At 52.4% G+C, this 16035-nt stretch overlaps 1 protein-coding gene and 1 long non-coding RNA gene across 4 annotated transcripts in view; one reads left to right on the top strand and one right to left on the bottom strand.

The window, feature by feature from the left end:
* Gm35117 overlaps positions 1-14189 on the top strand; it is a 43605-nt gene extending 29416 nt beyond the window's left edge. Inside the window, exons 2-4 of one of the 2 annotated variants that reach the window (XR_001780267.2) lie at positions 11254-11483; positions 13662-13750; positions 14116-14189. This is a non-coding gene — a long non-coding RNA (predicted gene, 35117). Of the gene's footprint in view, positions 1-11253; positions 11484-13140; positions 13751-14115 lie in introns of both variants that reach the window. The other variant, XR_001780266.2, reaches the window with a different exon arrangement.
* Positions 484-16035, bottom strand: part of Rtn4rl1 (reticulon 4 receptor-like 1) — a 73777-nt gene continuing 58225 nt past the window's right edge. Inside the window, exon 2 of one of the 2 annotated variants that reach the window (XM_006533225.2) lies at positions 484-3496. In XM_006533225.2, the coding sequence (XP_006533288.1) occupies positions 2172-3496 (1325 nt within the window). In that variant the 3' untranslated portion in view covers positions 484-2171. The remainder of the gene's footprint in view (positions 3497-16035) is intronic. The other variant, NM_177708.5, reaches the window with a different exon arrangement.

The following is a 16035-nucleotide window of genomic DNA, read 5'->3' as shown; positions in this document are numbered from 1 at the left end:
TTCCGGGCCCTTGCCCTCTGCTCTCCCGGTCAGTTCCTGGACTCCTGGGAGAAGCTTGAAGCTCAAGAACTGGCCGCTGTTGCCTTTGTGCTGACGCCAGAACCAGCAGCTATTCAGCAGCTGCGGCTCTTGGGCAAGCTTGGAAGTAGCTCGTTCCTTCTCCTTCTGCAGGGGAAAGACAAGGAGATGGCACTGAGCTGGGTAGCCAGGATGTGGGAAGTAAATTGTGTCTATGTGGGTGAGGGAAGTGCCGTGTGTGTGTGTGTGTGTGTGTGTGTGTGTGTGTGTGTGTGTGTGTGACAGAGACAGAAAGGGAGAGTGCATGTTCTTGTGTGTTCCTGTGAGTCAGTGCTCCCTTTGGCTCCTCCTGCCAAAAAGCATGCTGTGTTCTCAGAGTCAAGCTTGGCCAGGCTCGCCCACCCCACCAAAGCCCAGGATCTGCCACCCCATTAGGAATGCGGGGTTAGGAAATAAAAAACAGGGTTCTTGTCCAAGAGAATTTTTATTATTATTTTTCTCTCTTAATTGGATTCAGCATTTCTTACTCCTCAGGTATCCTCTCTGGTAGGGAATTCAGGTCTGTCTATGCAGAGCACAAGAGACTGTGCTTGCCAGAAACCCTTGGGCCAACAGCCCTATTCCCTGACTGGGCTTGCCTGCAGGCTGCCTTCTGGGCTGACCCCTGAGTCTGGCCCTCTGACCTCTGCCCGTCCTGGGGTCATCCAGGAGGAGCAGGACCACTGTGATACAGGGTTCCTGAGATGGCTACTGAAACACCCTCATCTGCTAAGGCCACTAGATTTTTTTCCCACTGCCAGACTACTCAGGGCCCTCAGTAGGTCACTGGCCAAAGAGCCTAGATGTTAAAACTGCAGCTAAAGCCTCTCCTGAGGCCAGAGCTCAGAGCCTCCCTGGCCTGCACAAAGTGCTAAGAAGGACATTGTCCATCCAACCCATTGGACTAACACTGTAGACGCTGCCTTGTCTGCCAGCTTGAAAACCCCAGAAACCTCTTCCCCAGCTCCGCCTAGCTTGCCTCCAGCACCCTGACATCCACTTCTCTCGCTAATGTCTGCAGCTTCTACAGTAGGGGTGACGGGGTGCTCCGGGGTGCCAGACAGGCGTGTGTTGCATATAAAAACGAGGTGATGTTCTAAGTATCTAAGAATGTTGGTCCCCTGAAGTGATTCTTGCTGCTTCTCTTCCTTCCCGACTCTTCCCACTGACACCTTTGCCCCCAGCAAGCCCAGGGACTATTGTTGCTGGCTGGGGTTCTGAACAAAATTGCCGCAGTTTTTTGTTTTTTTTTTTCTTGCTAGAAGTTACCGATACAGTCCTTAATTGAGCAAATATAGGTTCCCGTATAGTTTATAAACATGATAAGACATACAGTTTGGTAAGGAGTGGGTTGGGGGACCTGTGCATTTATATATTTATATATATATATATATTATGTGGGTGTGTGGGCAGAGTGAGGATATATATAAGTGGACATAGGTATAAAACTGCACCTTCTGTGTGACTCTCATTGCGAGTACAGTTCTAAATGTCATCCACTGGCGATCTCTCCTTTGGTGATTGGTTCTTGGACCCCAGCAGGTCTGCCGGGGGCTGCCTGAGACGTCAGGAATGAGAGGCATTACCCCCATGGATAGGGACTGAGGGTGGCATAGGGTTGGACAGGGCAGGTTAACTAAGTGATCTCAGACAAGAGCCAAGAGTGCTCTGAGATTGCTGGTTGCCCCAGCTGGCTCTGGGAGAGCCTTGTTCTGAGTCCTGCTCCTTCCAAAACCAGCAGGGTCCTTCAGCCCTTCTCTCCAAATGACCAGGCTTCCGCAGAGCCCAGCTTCTTCAAGGGGCGCATGTCCCGACACCACTAATGACTCACTTTGCGTGCCTTTGACCACTGTGCTGGAGTGGATACGGTCCAGAGGCGCTCGGTCAGGACAGCCGAGTGAGACGTGATACCCTTCCCGTCTACGGCTGTACATTTTGGGCTTATAATCCACCAGGAAGGGTCCAGACGGTGGCTGAAGGCTTCAGCAGCCTTTTCCTGAAACCCAGCAGATCTTCCACTTAGGAAAAAAAAAAGAAAGAAAGAAAGAAAAGAAGAAAAAAATTCTGTTCCTTGCTGGACATGTGGCAGTGCTGGGTGACGGAGCCCTGGGTCCTCAGCGGAGAGTGACTGCCAGCCCCAGTATCCAGGCCAGGAGTGGGGCCCCAAGGGCCGTGCCTGAGGATGCCTGCTGCACCCCACTGGGGGCACGGATGGGGGTCCTGCGAGCACACTTGCCCTTCCTCTTGGGTCGTGCGGTGGGCATGATGTCAAAGCTGAACTTGTGCTGATAGTCGGGGGCATAGTCCTGCAGTTCGGTAAGCTCTTTCCCAGAGCTCACCTTAGAGATCTGGTTCCGGTTCCTGTGGCTGGTGCAGTTCTTGCCTGCCTTCTTGTAACCTGACCTGGAGCCAGGCGGATGGCCATGTGGGTGGCCTTTGTCCCTGGAGGCCCCATGGGACGGATGGTGCTCCTTGCGGGCAGCCCTGTCAGAGGTGGTAAGCGTGTGAGACTTGATCTGGTGAGGAGACACTGGTCCTGTGCAGTTCCGGAAGTCCTCCACCCTCAGCAGCTTCAGATCCTGGCCTTGCCGCAGCTCGGGGGTCGCGCAGGGGACAGCAGAGCTAGAGCCACGGAACCTTCGCAGCCATTCCCACAGGGAACGTGCCCGGCAGCCACAGTCCCAAGCATTCCCATTGAGGCGAAGGAACTCCAAGGCCACCAGGGGGGCCAGACAGTCACCCTGCAGCTCAGTGAGGCTGTTGTTGAAGAGAAAGAGGGTGGTTAGCCTGTGGAGGTCATGGAAAGCCTTGTGGTGAACCCACTGTAGCTGGTTCTCATGCAGCAGCAACCGGTCCAGGTTCACCAGGCCCCGGAAGATGCCTTGGCCCAGGCTCCATAGCTTGTTACCATGGAGAAACAAGTGACTGAGATTGACCAGGTCCACAAAGATGTCATCTTGGAGGTACTCGATATGGTTGTCCTGCAAGTAGAGATACTGCAGGCTGTGCAGGCCACCAAAGATGCCTGCGGGCAGGGCGCTCAGTCCACACTTATAGAGGTAGAGGGCGTGAAGCTTCACCAGGCCTTGGAAGGTCTCGGGTGCCAGCGTTCGCAGCTGTCGGTTGTCTCCAAGGTCTAGCTCCTCCAGATGCACAAAGCCCTCGAAGGTGTTGGGAGCAATGAAAGTGATGTTGTTGGAGTAGATCCAGAGGGTGACCATGGCGGGGCTGAAGTGGCCCTGCTGGAGGAAGGTGATGCGATTGTTCTGCAGGAAGATGCGCTCACTGTCCTCTGGGATGCCCTCCGGGATGGCAGCAAAGTTGTGTGCCTGGCAGCTGACAGTCATGGGCGCAGGGTAGCACACACAGTCTCGAGGACAACCACCACCCAGAGGTAGCTCTCCAGCGAGCAGCAACAGCAGCAATTCCACACAGCACCCTGGTGGGGAGAGACAGAACAGCAGTGAGGGGCTGCCCAGAGGAGGTGGAGATAGATGGGGAACAGAGGGTGGAATGGGGGACTGGCAAATGACTCTGTTGGCTCACAGAGGTTCTGTCCTCTGTATTGTATGCAGGGGTCCCTTGGACAGGGCATTTGGGGCCAAGGCCCACATTATCTCCTCACCTCTTTAGCTCTGTCCCTAAAGTCTCTAATTCCATCCGAACACTTCTTCAGACTGTCAGCCCCACCGCAGGGTGGAACACACTTGTGAACACAGGCGAGTCGGCCTCCGGCTCTGGGTCCGGCTCTGCCACTCGCTCACTGTTAGCTGCCTTAGCAAGGAATGACTCTAACAAAGCAAATCTGGAGTCCTGAATGATCACTTTATTTAAATAATTCCTCAAAATAAAGAAAGCATTGAGTCCATGGTACCAAAGCATGCCTCAATAAGCGCCTCTTTCACACTGTGGTACAAAAACTTCAAACCTACAACTCCTCCATGGCTGTTTCCTCATGAGTTAAACACAGTTCACAGGGCTGTGTGTACAGACAAGGCACATTTCTGTGAGGGGCTGTGAGTGACACCAGGGCTGACGCACGAGGCTTCCCTTGGGGTTCACAGTACTGCCAGATCGAGGCTGCATGCTCCTCTCCCCCATTCACACCCCCCCCTCCTGTGCTGGAGATTGCCAGGCTGTGGCTGTAAAACCGGGCCTTGCCTCTTGACTGTCCAGAGCATTTCCTCTGTAGCTTCCCTCTAATTGGGCATTAATTAGGCATTCGTTAATGGATCCTTAAAATAATTATTTTCGGATGTGTCCAGCCTGTGGTCGGGTAATAGGCCTATGCTCATTATGGAAGCCGCCTCATTATGGACGATTGTCATTACCTGCCTTTTTCCAGGGTCACAGCTGCCCCAAGTGGCCCAGCAGGCGCGTCAGGAAGATGGGGACAGGCTCCAGGCCTACGGGCGCCCACCCTGAAGGGCCAGGCAGCCACGACCTATGTCGCCTCAGTTGGCCTCTTGCCCCTTCTTTTCCAGCTTGTTCAGCTGGGACTCTTGGGAGAGCCAGGGCCCCTGGGGGAATATGAGCTGAGCTGAATCTTCTTGCTGCTAGCTGTGCTCAGAGCAAGTGGAAGGAGCAGGGACCTTCTGACCAGGCTTCCCACTTGGGGTCCCAGGCCCAGGGACTGCCCAGGCCCCTGGCAGAGTAGGTTGCCACCTTGACTTCTGACGCCCCCCCCCATTCCCAACAGAAACAGCATCGTAAGTTGACAGCTCCCAGCTGTTGGGAGTTATGGGCTCCCAGAGAGTGGCAGCTGCTTCTCGTCCCTGTAATCACCCGGCTTCAGCTAGAATGTTTCTAGCACATAAAAATCATCGCATATAATTTAGTTTTTGCATAATTGGGTTCAGTTGTGATTTCAGAGCAATTATGACCTCAGCAGCAGGGGTGGCACAGCATAGGACCCCTTTCTGGGCCGGGCCATGCCCTGCAGGCCCTCTGCAGTGCTTTCTGCCCACCGGCCCTTAGACAGCATGCAGGCTATAACCATCTCTGCCTCAATTTCCTGCTCCAAAACGTGTCTAGATGTTACTCTGTCGATCTTCCTCCTCAGCATCCTGGGTGTGGCCTCCAGCCTGCCAGCCTCTGTCCTAGGGATCCTGTGCTGCAGAGGGAGGCACAGTCGGAGGGAGGGGAGCCTGCCCTGTGCCACCAGCACTCACACTGGCTGCACAGTCCACAGACCCACAGCTCCAACCTCCCTGCTTGGCTTGCACCCTCTCTTCCAGGAAGGCCATTCTTGCCAGAACCTTTCCCAACGGTCCCCTGGGAAAGCCTGGACTCTAGGTTCAAGGACATTCATGATGCTTGCCCCACATTTTATGCTGGATGAGACACAGCAGAGCCTTCTTCACTGGGGGGTCCTGTGAAAATGAAAGCTTTTCTTCCCCGGCCTGCAGCTGCAGGCAGGTAGGGGTTGCAGTGGGCTTATCACTAATACCATTCGACATTTGTACAGCTCATCGGAGTTTACAGAGGGCTTTTGTTGTACCCTCAACTTCCCCTGTGTTCTCCCACCTACTGTGGCTGCTCTGTCTCTGTGCACCCCAAAAGAATCTGGAAGTCCCTTGGGGAGATTACCCCCCTTACATAGGGGCCTCCAAGGAATACAGGCTACAGCTCTATTTAGGAAAAAAAAAATCAAACTGAACCAAACCTCAGGTGTGGACTTAGTAACCAGTTTATAAACATACCGTGGCAAGTGGAGGAGGCAGGCGGCAGAACGGCATGAAGGTAGGACTGGGGTTTTCCCTCTAAAAGGGCAATGGGGGGACAAAGGGACTCTAGCCAAGACCTGATGCAGAACCAGGCTCAGTTCCCCTGTTATCTCAAGGCTATCATCACTAGGAGGCCTAAGGCAATGGACCACAAGGACCTTGTCCTTGTAGGACAGTCACTTCCTGCAGTGAAGTGCTCTTCTGGAAGCATACTAATAGGATGTAGGCTCAGGACAGCTGGTCTCTGTCCTTTAGTATTTTTCCACATGCCAGGGATGTTAACCTTCCAAGCCTCCATCTCTTCTAATGGGGGGGGGGTGTTGAGGGGCTCAGCCACTCTGCATCCATGTCTTTGAAAGCCAGTGGTATTACTCCAGGACCCTGAGCAAGCTGTCCTAGTCAGCCCTGGCCACTTCTGGACTCCTTGCCTGAGTCAGTAGGTGCCAATCCTAGGATTGTCACCAGCAGGTTTCTTCCTAGGGAGGCAAGCACTGTATCACCATGGCGCCTTCTATGCCCCCTCTATGAGGCCCTTGGGAGCCCCGCCCCACTGATTGCCTGATTAATGTACCAACAATGAGGATGGAGCCTTTGCCATGCATTTTAACATTGCAAATTAGCAGGAATCCAAGTCTCTGTGGAGGGGCCCTGCACCTCTTCTGCCAGACTCATCAAGCGCCTCTTGGGCAGGGCTGCCTTCTACTTGAGGGGGCGGAAGGGAGAAGACCCAGTTCCACTCTCCTTCCCCTCCAGGAGGTGCCCTTCATCGTGTTCTGCTTCGTTACTCTCAAGCCTCCGGCCTCCCACGCACGTGAGCTCCCAAGGGGCTCTACAGCCTCCGTCATTCCTTCTTCCATTCATACTTGCCCCCTAGTCTAGGAGAGCCATGGAAGACAGTGTGGGAAGGGCTTGACAATGAGCATCATGCCCCATTTGCATATGCGGTGGCAATACCCTGGTGGGTACCAGGAGAGTATAGGGGAAATTAAGAGAGGGGCCTAAGGAAAGCCTCTGCTATCCCTGGGCTACCAGTCAGCATTGCTTGGTCACTGATCCCCTCTGTAACACCAGCCCTTCTGCAACCTGCCAGAGTTTTTGACCTTTGAACTAGGGCTGAGAAGGGTCTGCTCTGTTCAGCTGCCTTGGCTGGGAGGGGAATCTGCTCAGACCTCAGCACACACTCAACAGAAGGCATGCAAGCAAGGGAGCTAGCAGTGGCCTTGGGTCAGCTGGCAAGCCCCAAACTCTTCCTGCCAAGCTGAGCATGAAAAGCCACCTCACCATGGTCCCATGGGACCAGACCTGGTAGGATAGGTGGCAAGGCTAAGGCAGCGGAATAGCATGTGCAAAGGCACTGGGGTGGGAAAGGGCCTGTGCTTCTCACCCCCTCTAATGGTGCAGAGCCTCCAAGGAATACTGTAACCTCAGCTCAGCTGGGCTCGGGTGGCCAGAGAGCTTGGCACCAGAACCAGCATCAACAGGGCCTGTCTGCTAAACCCAGACCTCACAAGCCAGTTTAGTAGGGGCCCTGTAGCACCCTGGCCACCAGAACTAACGAGGAAGATCTGACGCTGGGAATATGTCTTTAATGAAAAGCCCTTCCGGAAGCCACATTTGCACAGAAGAAAATGAGGTGCCCAGAGCATCAGTGGCTGGTTGCAGCTGGAGAACACAGCAGGGGGACAGGTCCTACCAAGCTACCCTGCCTTCAGGCTGGGGCTCTAGCCAGCTCCCTGATGCCTGGAGTAGGTAGAGCAGCCTCGAATAGGGCTGGTCAGCTTTCTCAGGCTCCAAAGTGTCAGGACAGCTGCTGCAGCTTAGCACCCAAGGGGCTGCCCCTCTACCCCTAAGTAGAGGCATCCCCATGGCCCCTGGGCAGGTCAGTGGGTCTCTCTGAAGCTTTGTAGGCTGCTTCTTGGCCATGTAGCCAATCTCTCTGGCCTTCAGTCCTCCCTCCCTGCCCCCAGCCTGGCCAGCTGCTCTTCTCTGAGCAATCGATGTTAACCGAATGCTCTCTTGCTGTGGGGATGGCGGCCTCAGGCCAGGCCAGCTGCACTCCTGGGGCTGCTGGCGCCTCAGGCCACTTGGCACTTGTGCCACTTGTGTTCTAAACACAGGCTCCTTCCTGGCTCGGCCCTGAAGACAAGAAAGCTGGCCAGGGAACAGCTGGGCTCCCATCTCAGCCTCCACTGCTGTGCAGAGCGGCCGGCAGCCTCCTATCCATGGCTGTGAGTAGAACAGGGCTGTGGAGCCAGAGGCCTAAGTTGAATCCTGGCTGCTCCTTTTAATGCTTGCAGGAGCCTCGTTTTCCTCACCTGCAAAATGGGGCAGTCATTGGAAGCTCAGCCAGTCCTCCAGCCCACAGATACTGGTACCCACCTGCCCTTCCCACATCTCCATCTGTCTAACTGAAACCATCCAAACCAAGCTCTTCTCTTCCTCTCCGGCCTCCTCCGTTCACAACTTCTCCATCTTGGGTAAAGATGGTCCCTTTACATCAGCTGCCTGGGAGGAACACCTCAGAATCACCGTGGCTCACTCTGGGGAAATTCTGCTGGCTAGATTTTAGAATGTATCCAGTATCTATCCACTTATCATACTCGCTATTGCTACCATTCACCCAGTAGCCTCCTGGATGCCCTCCCCCCCCCCCCGCAAGCCCTGCCTCCTCACCCCTACACCTCCTTCAACAGGAACTAGGGTAGTCCAGGGAAAGTGAGTCAGGAAGGGCTGCTCCTTAGTCTGCATCCTCCAGAGTGCCCATCTAACTAGAAGCTGCCCCAGGTCTTTCTCCCAGCCCAGAGGCCCTGCCTCTCCCTGGCTACACAGACCTTGCTGCCGTCCCTCCCACATGCCAGCCCTCAGCCTCCCTCCTGCCTTTGTCCATGCTGTTCCATCTACCTGGACCGGTTCCCAGTGTGTCTGCAGGGCTGCTTCCCAGAGAAGCCACTCTTGAGCAGCGATTTGCAAGGAGCTTCTTTCCTGGGACATTTTACTCTACAGCACGCGACCTCTTGGACAGCACGACATAAGTCACTTGTTTCCTTTATGTCCGCTGCCACTTTGTTCTGATGAGTGTGCTCCCTGCACACAGTAGGTGCTCATTAACAGTTCTGGGGGAGGGAATTACCTTCTCAAGTCTCTGGAGAATTGAATGATGACACTCAGGAAGCCCTAGGCTCAAGCCTGGGGCCTGGATCATAGTAGGTGCTCGATAAATGTTGGTTGTAATTAGTCCTGGGAGACTCAGAGCCTTCAGGAGAACAGACACCTGAACTTGGCTCACATCAAGACTCCTTAGGCCCATCAAGGAAGTGACCGTTTGTTGGATGAGCACTCTGAGAAGGACCCAATACCAGTCCTTTCCTGGGCAAGGGGAAATAGACTGGGACTGGGGAGTTTCCCAAGGTATGGGATTTTCAGCACTAAACTGGAATAATGCTAAAGAAAAAAAAAAGTTAGTCACTCTAAAAGGGGCCAGGACCAAAACCTTTCAAACAGAAATGTCTGGGTTTATGAAGAGAGGAAGCCAGATATGGTGGGGCACATCTTTAATCCAGGTGCTTGGGAGGCAAAGACAGATGGAGCTCTGTGAGTTTGAGGCCAGCCTATTCTACAAAGTGAGTTCTAGGACAGCCAAGGCTACATAGAGAAACCCACTTGACTTGCCACCCAAATTAAAAATCTTAGTGGGGGAGCAGTCAAGGAGGAAACACACACACACACACACACACACACACACACACACACGTTAGTATAATATCATACTATGGCTCTGTGCCTGCAGTCCAGGAATGAGGGCTGAACTCAGAGTGTTAGTGTGTGCTAGTGGATATTTGAGCTCTGTATTTATGTGCATGTCTGTGTAGATGTGTACCTGAGGTGTTTATGTGTACACAGGTGTTGGCCTGTTGCATATGGATGGAGACATGGTTGTGTTTGCTAGGCATTTGCATGTGTCTGAGTTCATGCACATAAACTCACATCTACCTCTGGAGACTGAGAGTGACAACCCAGGGCCCTTTTATCCTGCAGCACCCCAGGCCCAGCACCCCGACCCAGCATCCCAGGCCCAGCACTCCAGACCCAGCACCCCAGGCCCAGCATCCCACGCCCAGCATCCCAGGCCCAGCACCCCAGACCCAGCATCCCAGGCCCAGCACCCCAGACCCAGCACCCCAGGCCCAGCATCCCAGGCCCAGCACCCCGACCCAGCATCCCAGGCCCAGCACCCCAGGTCCAAGCACTCAATGCCCAGCACCCCGACCCAGCATCCCAGGCCCAGCACCCCAGGCCCAGCATCCAAGGCCCAGCATCCCAGGGACAGCACCCCAGGCCCAGCATCCCAGGCCCAGCATCCCAGGGACAGCACCCCAGGCCCAGCATCCCAGGTCCAGCATCCCAGGGACAGCACCCCAGGCCCAGTATCCCAGGGACAGCACCCCAGGCCCAGTATCCCAGGGACAGCACCCCAGGCCCAGTATCCCAGGGACAGCACCCCAGGCACAGTATCCCACATGGAGGCAGCACATACTGAAGATAGGGAATGTCTCTGAGGCCTCTTATCTTGGTCCTTACCCTCATTGCTTTCAGCACCTGCTCTCCTCACACTCGGAATCAAACACCCTGTGCAGGTTCTCCCAGTACCAGGATTCCCCTCAGCTGAGGAATGGGTAGCTACCATTTTGGCTTTTGTCTGTCTGGGGTTGGCAGCCCCATGCTAATTGGACTGACAGTTTCTCCTGAGAGCAATTTGGGCAGCACATCCTGCCCATTAGGCCTAACCTTGCCTGCAGGGGTGTGCTGTAGGGGCAGGGATGGAGCCTACCCTGTATAGCTCTGTATTGAGGCACTCCCCCAAGCTATGACCCATGCCAGTGGGAGTCATTTCACCTAGGCAACTCCAGATGGGCACAAAAATCTCTCCAATAAGGGTAGGTATGGGAATAGGTAAGGAGAGCATAGTGAGCCTGGCTGGGCACCTGAGACCTGAGCAGCCTGCACGGGAGATTGTGTCACTGTGGTTCCAGACTGCCAAGACATCTTGGCTTTCACCCCAACTCAGGATGGTCCAGAATCCAGAGCTCTTAAGAGAGCAGATGCTGAGAGGCACTTAACCCAGGGCTAAGACCCTTCCTTGGACGGTTTCTTGGCTTTCTACTCTGTCCTCTGTCCCAGTCTGTCATCCCCATCTGTGCCTAACAGCTCTCTGTGGAAAACATGAGGCGTATGAGCTCTCTACTTCTCCCAGCATCCCATGCCCGCACCCCAGCTCACTGTGTGCCCTCATGTTACTCAAATCTTCTGCTAGGTTTGAGGGCCCCAGGTTGAGGCTGTGGGTTTCCCTCCATCTGTCCCTCCCTTTTACCACCACCACTAATCCTCTTCCTCCTCTTCCTCCTCTTCCTCCTCCTCCTCTTCCTCCTCCTCCTCTTCCTCCTCCTCCTCCTCCTCCTCCTCTTTTTAACAGAACCTCATGTAGCCAGGAAAGGCCCTAAGCTTTGGGACTCCTGATCCTCCTGCCACCACGTTCTGGAATACAGGCATGTGCTGCCACGCCCTGCAAACAGGGATGCAGGTTTCTGAGCATCCATCCTTCCCAGGAGCTTTTCCAGACTTGCCTCCAGCCTAGGAGCCTTGTGAAGCCAACTGCCACTCCCCACAAACGATAGCAAATTGAGTGCACCTGGAACCTGATGGGTAAGTGCCACTATGCTGGGTGTGTGTGGCAGGGCAGGGGACCTTTGAAGGGATGACAACTATCTATGGAGATGCCTGTATGGGGAGGTTGAGGGACATGAAGGAGAGGGTGCTGTGAGGGGGGATGCTGCCAACCTGAGCAGCCAATGAAAGGAGAAGCAGCAGCTCTCTGCCAGCAGCCCTTGTTTCCAGCTCCACAGAACCACCCATCCATCCCTGGCTGTCAGTGAATGGCATTCAGGACTGATACCCAGGCTATGAGTGTAGCCTCTACCTGCTGATCACCCCGGTTCTGCACCTGTCCCTCCACTCCCCTCCATTTTAGGGAGAGGGTGGGCTCATGGTTATCTTGGCAACATTAGGAGACACAGCTCCTTCACTCATGGCTCCTTCATTATGGGAAGAGGGAGTAGAACACAAAGAACCAGGCCTGCATAGAAGACCAAGTGTAAGTCTTAGAAGCCCAAAGGTTTGGATGAAAGAGTGGGGAGGGAGGGTATGGGGGGACTGGCTCATGCTTTTTTTTTTTTCCTTTTAATTTAATTTTATTTATTTATTTATTTATTTTAATATTTTTATTACATATTTTCCTCAATTACATTTCCAATGCTATCCCAAAAGTCCCCCATACCCTCCCCCCCACTTCCCTACCCACCCATTCCCATTTTTTTGGCCCTGGCGTTCCCCTGTACTGAGGCATATACAGTTTGCGTGTCCAATGGGCCTCTCTTTCCAGTGATGGCCAACTAGGTCATCTTTTGATACGTATGCAGCTAGAGTCAAGAGCTCTGGGGTACTGGTTAGTTCGTGGCTCATGCTTTTAATCCCTGCATTTGGGAGGCAGAGGCAGGTGAATCTCTGTGTCTCTGTGAGTTCCAGGCCAGCCTGGTCTACAAAATGAGTTCCAAGACAGCTAGGGCTGTTATACAGAGAAACATTGTCTCGGGGAGGGGTGGGGGAGGGGACAAATAAATAAATGGTGGCTACTTTGTGTGCTTAACTTTATGTGGGAAAAGACACAGGGACAGACCAACCCTGTTTTTGTTTGTTTGTTTGTTTGTTTGTTTTTGGTTTGGTGTGGTTTTTTTTCCGTTTGTTATAAGAGACAGGTATCATCCCTGCTCACATCTTACTGGTTAATATCACGCATGTGGCCCTGCATGGCATCGTGGGACAGGGGTGACTCCTCTTATGGGGAAGGAGGGAGGAAGGAGTGTCTGTGTACACCAAAACCACCCTCCCACAGGAAGCTCTGACATTAAGTGGCTGGACAAACAGGAAGGACCTTGTGGGGGTGGGGGGGTCAAGGGCAGCTATTTCCTTCTGTTTTTAGCTTTTTAAAATTATAGTTTTTATCTTGAATCACTGCACGGTAATTGTACATATTTATGGGGTACAGCCTGACATTTCAAAAACATGTATACAATGTGCGGTGATCAGATCAGAGCAATTAGCATACCCATCGCCTTGAATGTTTATCATTTCTTTGTGTTGGGATTGGGAACATCTAAAATCCTCTCTACTAGCTATTTTGAAATTTACAATTAATTGACAACTGCAGCTACCCTACTGGGCAGTAGAGCATTGTAAGTTACCCCTTCCCAGCCAAGCTGGGGCACCCATTACCCATGCTCTCTGTCTCTCAACACCTTCCCAGTGTTTGTTTTTTGAGATGGAAGATATTGAGCCTGTTCGCATGCCAACAAGCAGGATTCAGGAGGAGAGGAACTGTCAGAGAGAAACTGAGACAGCCTGAAAGGGCAGCGAATAGAGGGAGATCTGAGGCATACCTGCTCCCAGTAATGGGGGACCATGACACCTACAGGGACGACATTACAGTGAGCACTGGCAAGTTCTACTTTCCCCAGGAAGCAGGGGACCCTCCACTGAGGTTGGAGGAAGAGACGAGGGTGGGAGGCAAAAGAGAGAAAGACACAGACATCTGGCGGTGTGGGCGAGCAAGCTAGTCTTCGAGGGCCCTCTGCAGGAGGGTGGAACCTATCAGGAGCTCCAGCCAGCCTGGTCTTGGGACTTTCTCCAGTGATGTCAGCTATTGGGTGTGGCAAGAGGCAGGGAAGGGACACCCAGGGGTGGGGTTTCCAGTGAGTGTGCATCGTAAATTTGAAAGTATTTGCAAACATGCCTTTCTAATCCCATCGCCCATCCTCGGTCCCAAAGCTTCCTGCCTCTTGTTGGACTCTTGGTGCTCTGCCTCCTGTTCTAGGACGAATGATAGCTGGGTTCGTCAGGCCTCAGTCCTCATGCCTGTATCCTTTGATTCCCACACAGTCTCTGTGCAGCCCTTGGAGCCCAGAGGAGCACTTTGGGTACTCAGCTTCCGGCTCCTCCCCGTCCCTGCTGGCCCAAGAGGGTCACCAGGGTCCCTCAGCTGACCATCTTGAGACCCCAGGCCTGGGAGGCCTGACCCAGATTACATTTAGCCTGGGCTTCCCGGGTGGTCTCTCAGCTTTCTTTTTACCGATTCAATTTTCCTTCAAAGTCATCTGTCACTATTTACTTTCATTTTAAAATAATACTTGCCAGTTGTGGGGTAATGTAGAAAGTATGGAAGTAAAATGGAAGGGGGAAAAAAAATCACTACATCGCCATTACCCTTGACAACCGTTGGCAGGTCCTTGCTGAACCTTCAATAGTTCCTTCGTTTATATAGAGCTGTATAAAATTTAAATAAAATTTTTATTTAAAGAAATAAAGTTGAGATCGTGTTATATATGCAGCCCTCTACTTCCACCCAGCTGTGCAGCTCTGTACTGAGGATCCTGAGGGAGCCCTGTGGGCGCAGTGGTCCCTGCCACAGGGCAGTGGGGAAATCAGCTCTCATCAATCAGCCAGGGCCAGTTACCCAAGCATGAATAGAAGGGAGAGCGAAGGAGTAACAGGCAAGATTCCCGGAGACTGAGATGATCCCACCTTACGCATACATTATAATTTATTTATCTCGGGGCTGGTGAGATGGCTCAGTGGGTAAGAGCACCCGACTGCTCTTCCGAAGGTCCGAAGTTCAAATCCCAGCAACCACATGGTGGCTCACAACCATCTGTAATGAGATCTGACTCCCTCTTCTGGGGGGTCTGAAGACAGCTACAGTGTGCATTACATGTAATAAATAAATAAATAAATCTTTAAAAAAAAAATAATTTATTTATCTCTAAGGCCATTTAGGTCTCTCTTTCTTTTTTTATTGTTATGAATCATGGCTGTGCTGAGCATGTGGTACAAGACCTCGAATCCTAGCAGCTGTAGACAGAGGCAGGAGGATCTTTACTTTGAGGGGAGTCAGGGCTTCATAGTAAATTCAAGCATGAGCTACACACCCTGTCTCAAAACAAAATAAAATGAAACAAAGCCCCCCAAATCCATGGGACGGCCTGGAGATAAGGCTCAGCTATTAAGAGCACCTGCTGCTCTTTTAGAAGTCCTAGGTTCAAGTCCCAGCTCACAACCCTCTGTCACTCCAGTTCCAGGGGATCTGATACCCTCTTCTGGACTCTAAGGGCACCATGCATCCACATGGTGCACACACATACATACAGGTAAAAGACCCATAAACAAAAAAATAAGAAACATTTAAACTAGCTGGGTTGTGGTGGTACATGCTTTAATCCCAGCACTTTAGAGGCAGAGGCACACGGTTCTCTGAGTTCAAGGCCAGCCTGGTTTACAGAGTGAATTCCAGGATAGCCTGGACTAACTACCTAGAGAAACCCTGTCTGGAAAAACAAAACCAAAAAATTTTAAACTAAAACAAAAAGCCAACAAAGTTATGGCAGAATGGTGACTCAGGCCTGTAGTTCTCCAGTACTTAGGAGGCCCAGGCCAGCATGGACTATGTGAGATCCTGTTTCAAATTAAAACACGCCCGGGCGGTGGTGGTACATGCCTTTAATCCCAGCACTCGGGAGGCAGAGGCAGGCGGATTTCTGAGTACGAGGCCAGCCTGGTCTACAGAGTGAGTTCCAGGACAGCCAGGGCTTCACAAAGAAACCCTGTCTCGAAAAACAAAACAAAACAAAACAAAACAAAAAATTAAAACAAGACAAAAGAATGATGGCAGAAGTTGGTGATATTTGTTGTCTCCTAGGAGGCAAGGCTGACAGGAAACTGTGGGACTGGGGTGAAGGAAACTCCCCTCTCTATATGCCAGGGACTTTTGATTTATTACTGTGTCAATGTATCTATTAATTCTTTAAGGTCAGTTAAATTAAATTAAATAACACCGAAAACATCTTTGTCTAAATTCCTGATCTTTCTTTAGACCAATTTCATTGAGATCAGGCTGCCTTGATGAACACTGACAAGTTACCTTCTAGGAAGTTTAGCGTCACAGCCTTTAGCTTTAAAAGCCACACAAGCAGACCCCCAGCCACGGGGCTTTTAGAGAGGCAGCCCTTTCCTTTGCTGTCTTTCCATCCAAACTGGGAGCTACTCACTCAAAGGAGACCAGAACTTGGAGACAGTGGATGGAAGCATGTGTTAAACCAGCTCTGCCTGCATCCTAGGGATACTCACGTTTATTTCTTGAATAGCTCCC

The sequence above is a fragment of the Mus musculus genome, chromosome 11, assembly GCF_000001635.26.
Source record: "Mus musculus strain C57BL/6J chromosome 11, GRCm38.p6 C57BL/6J".
In the NCBI taxonomy this organism is placed as follows: Eukaryota; Metazoa; Chordata; class Mammalia; order Rodentia; family Muridae; genus Mus; species Mus musculus.
This window is presented reverse-complemented; position numbering and strand designations above follow the sequence as displayed.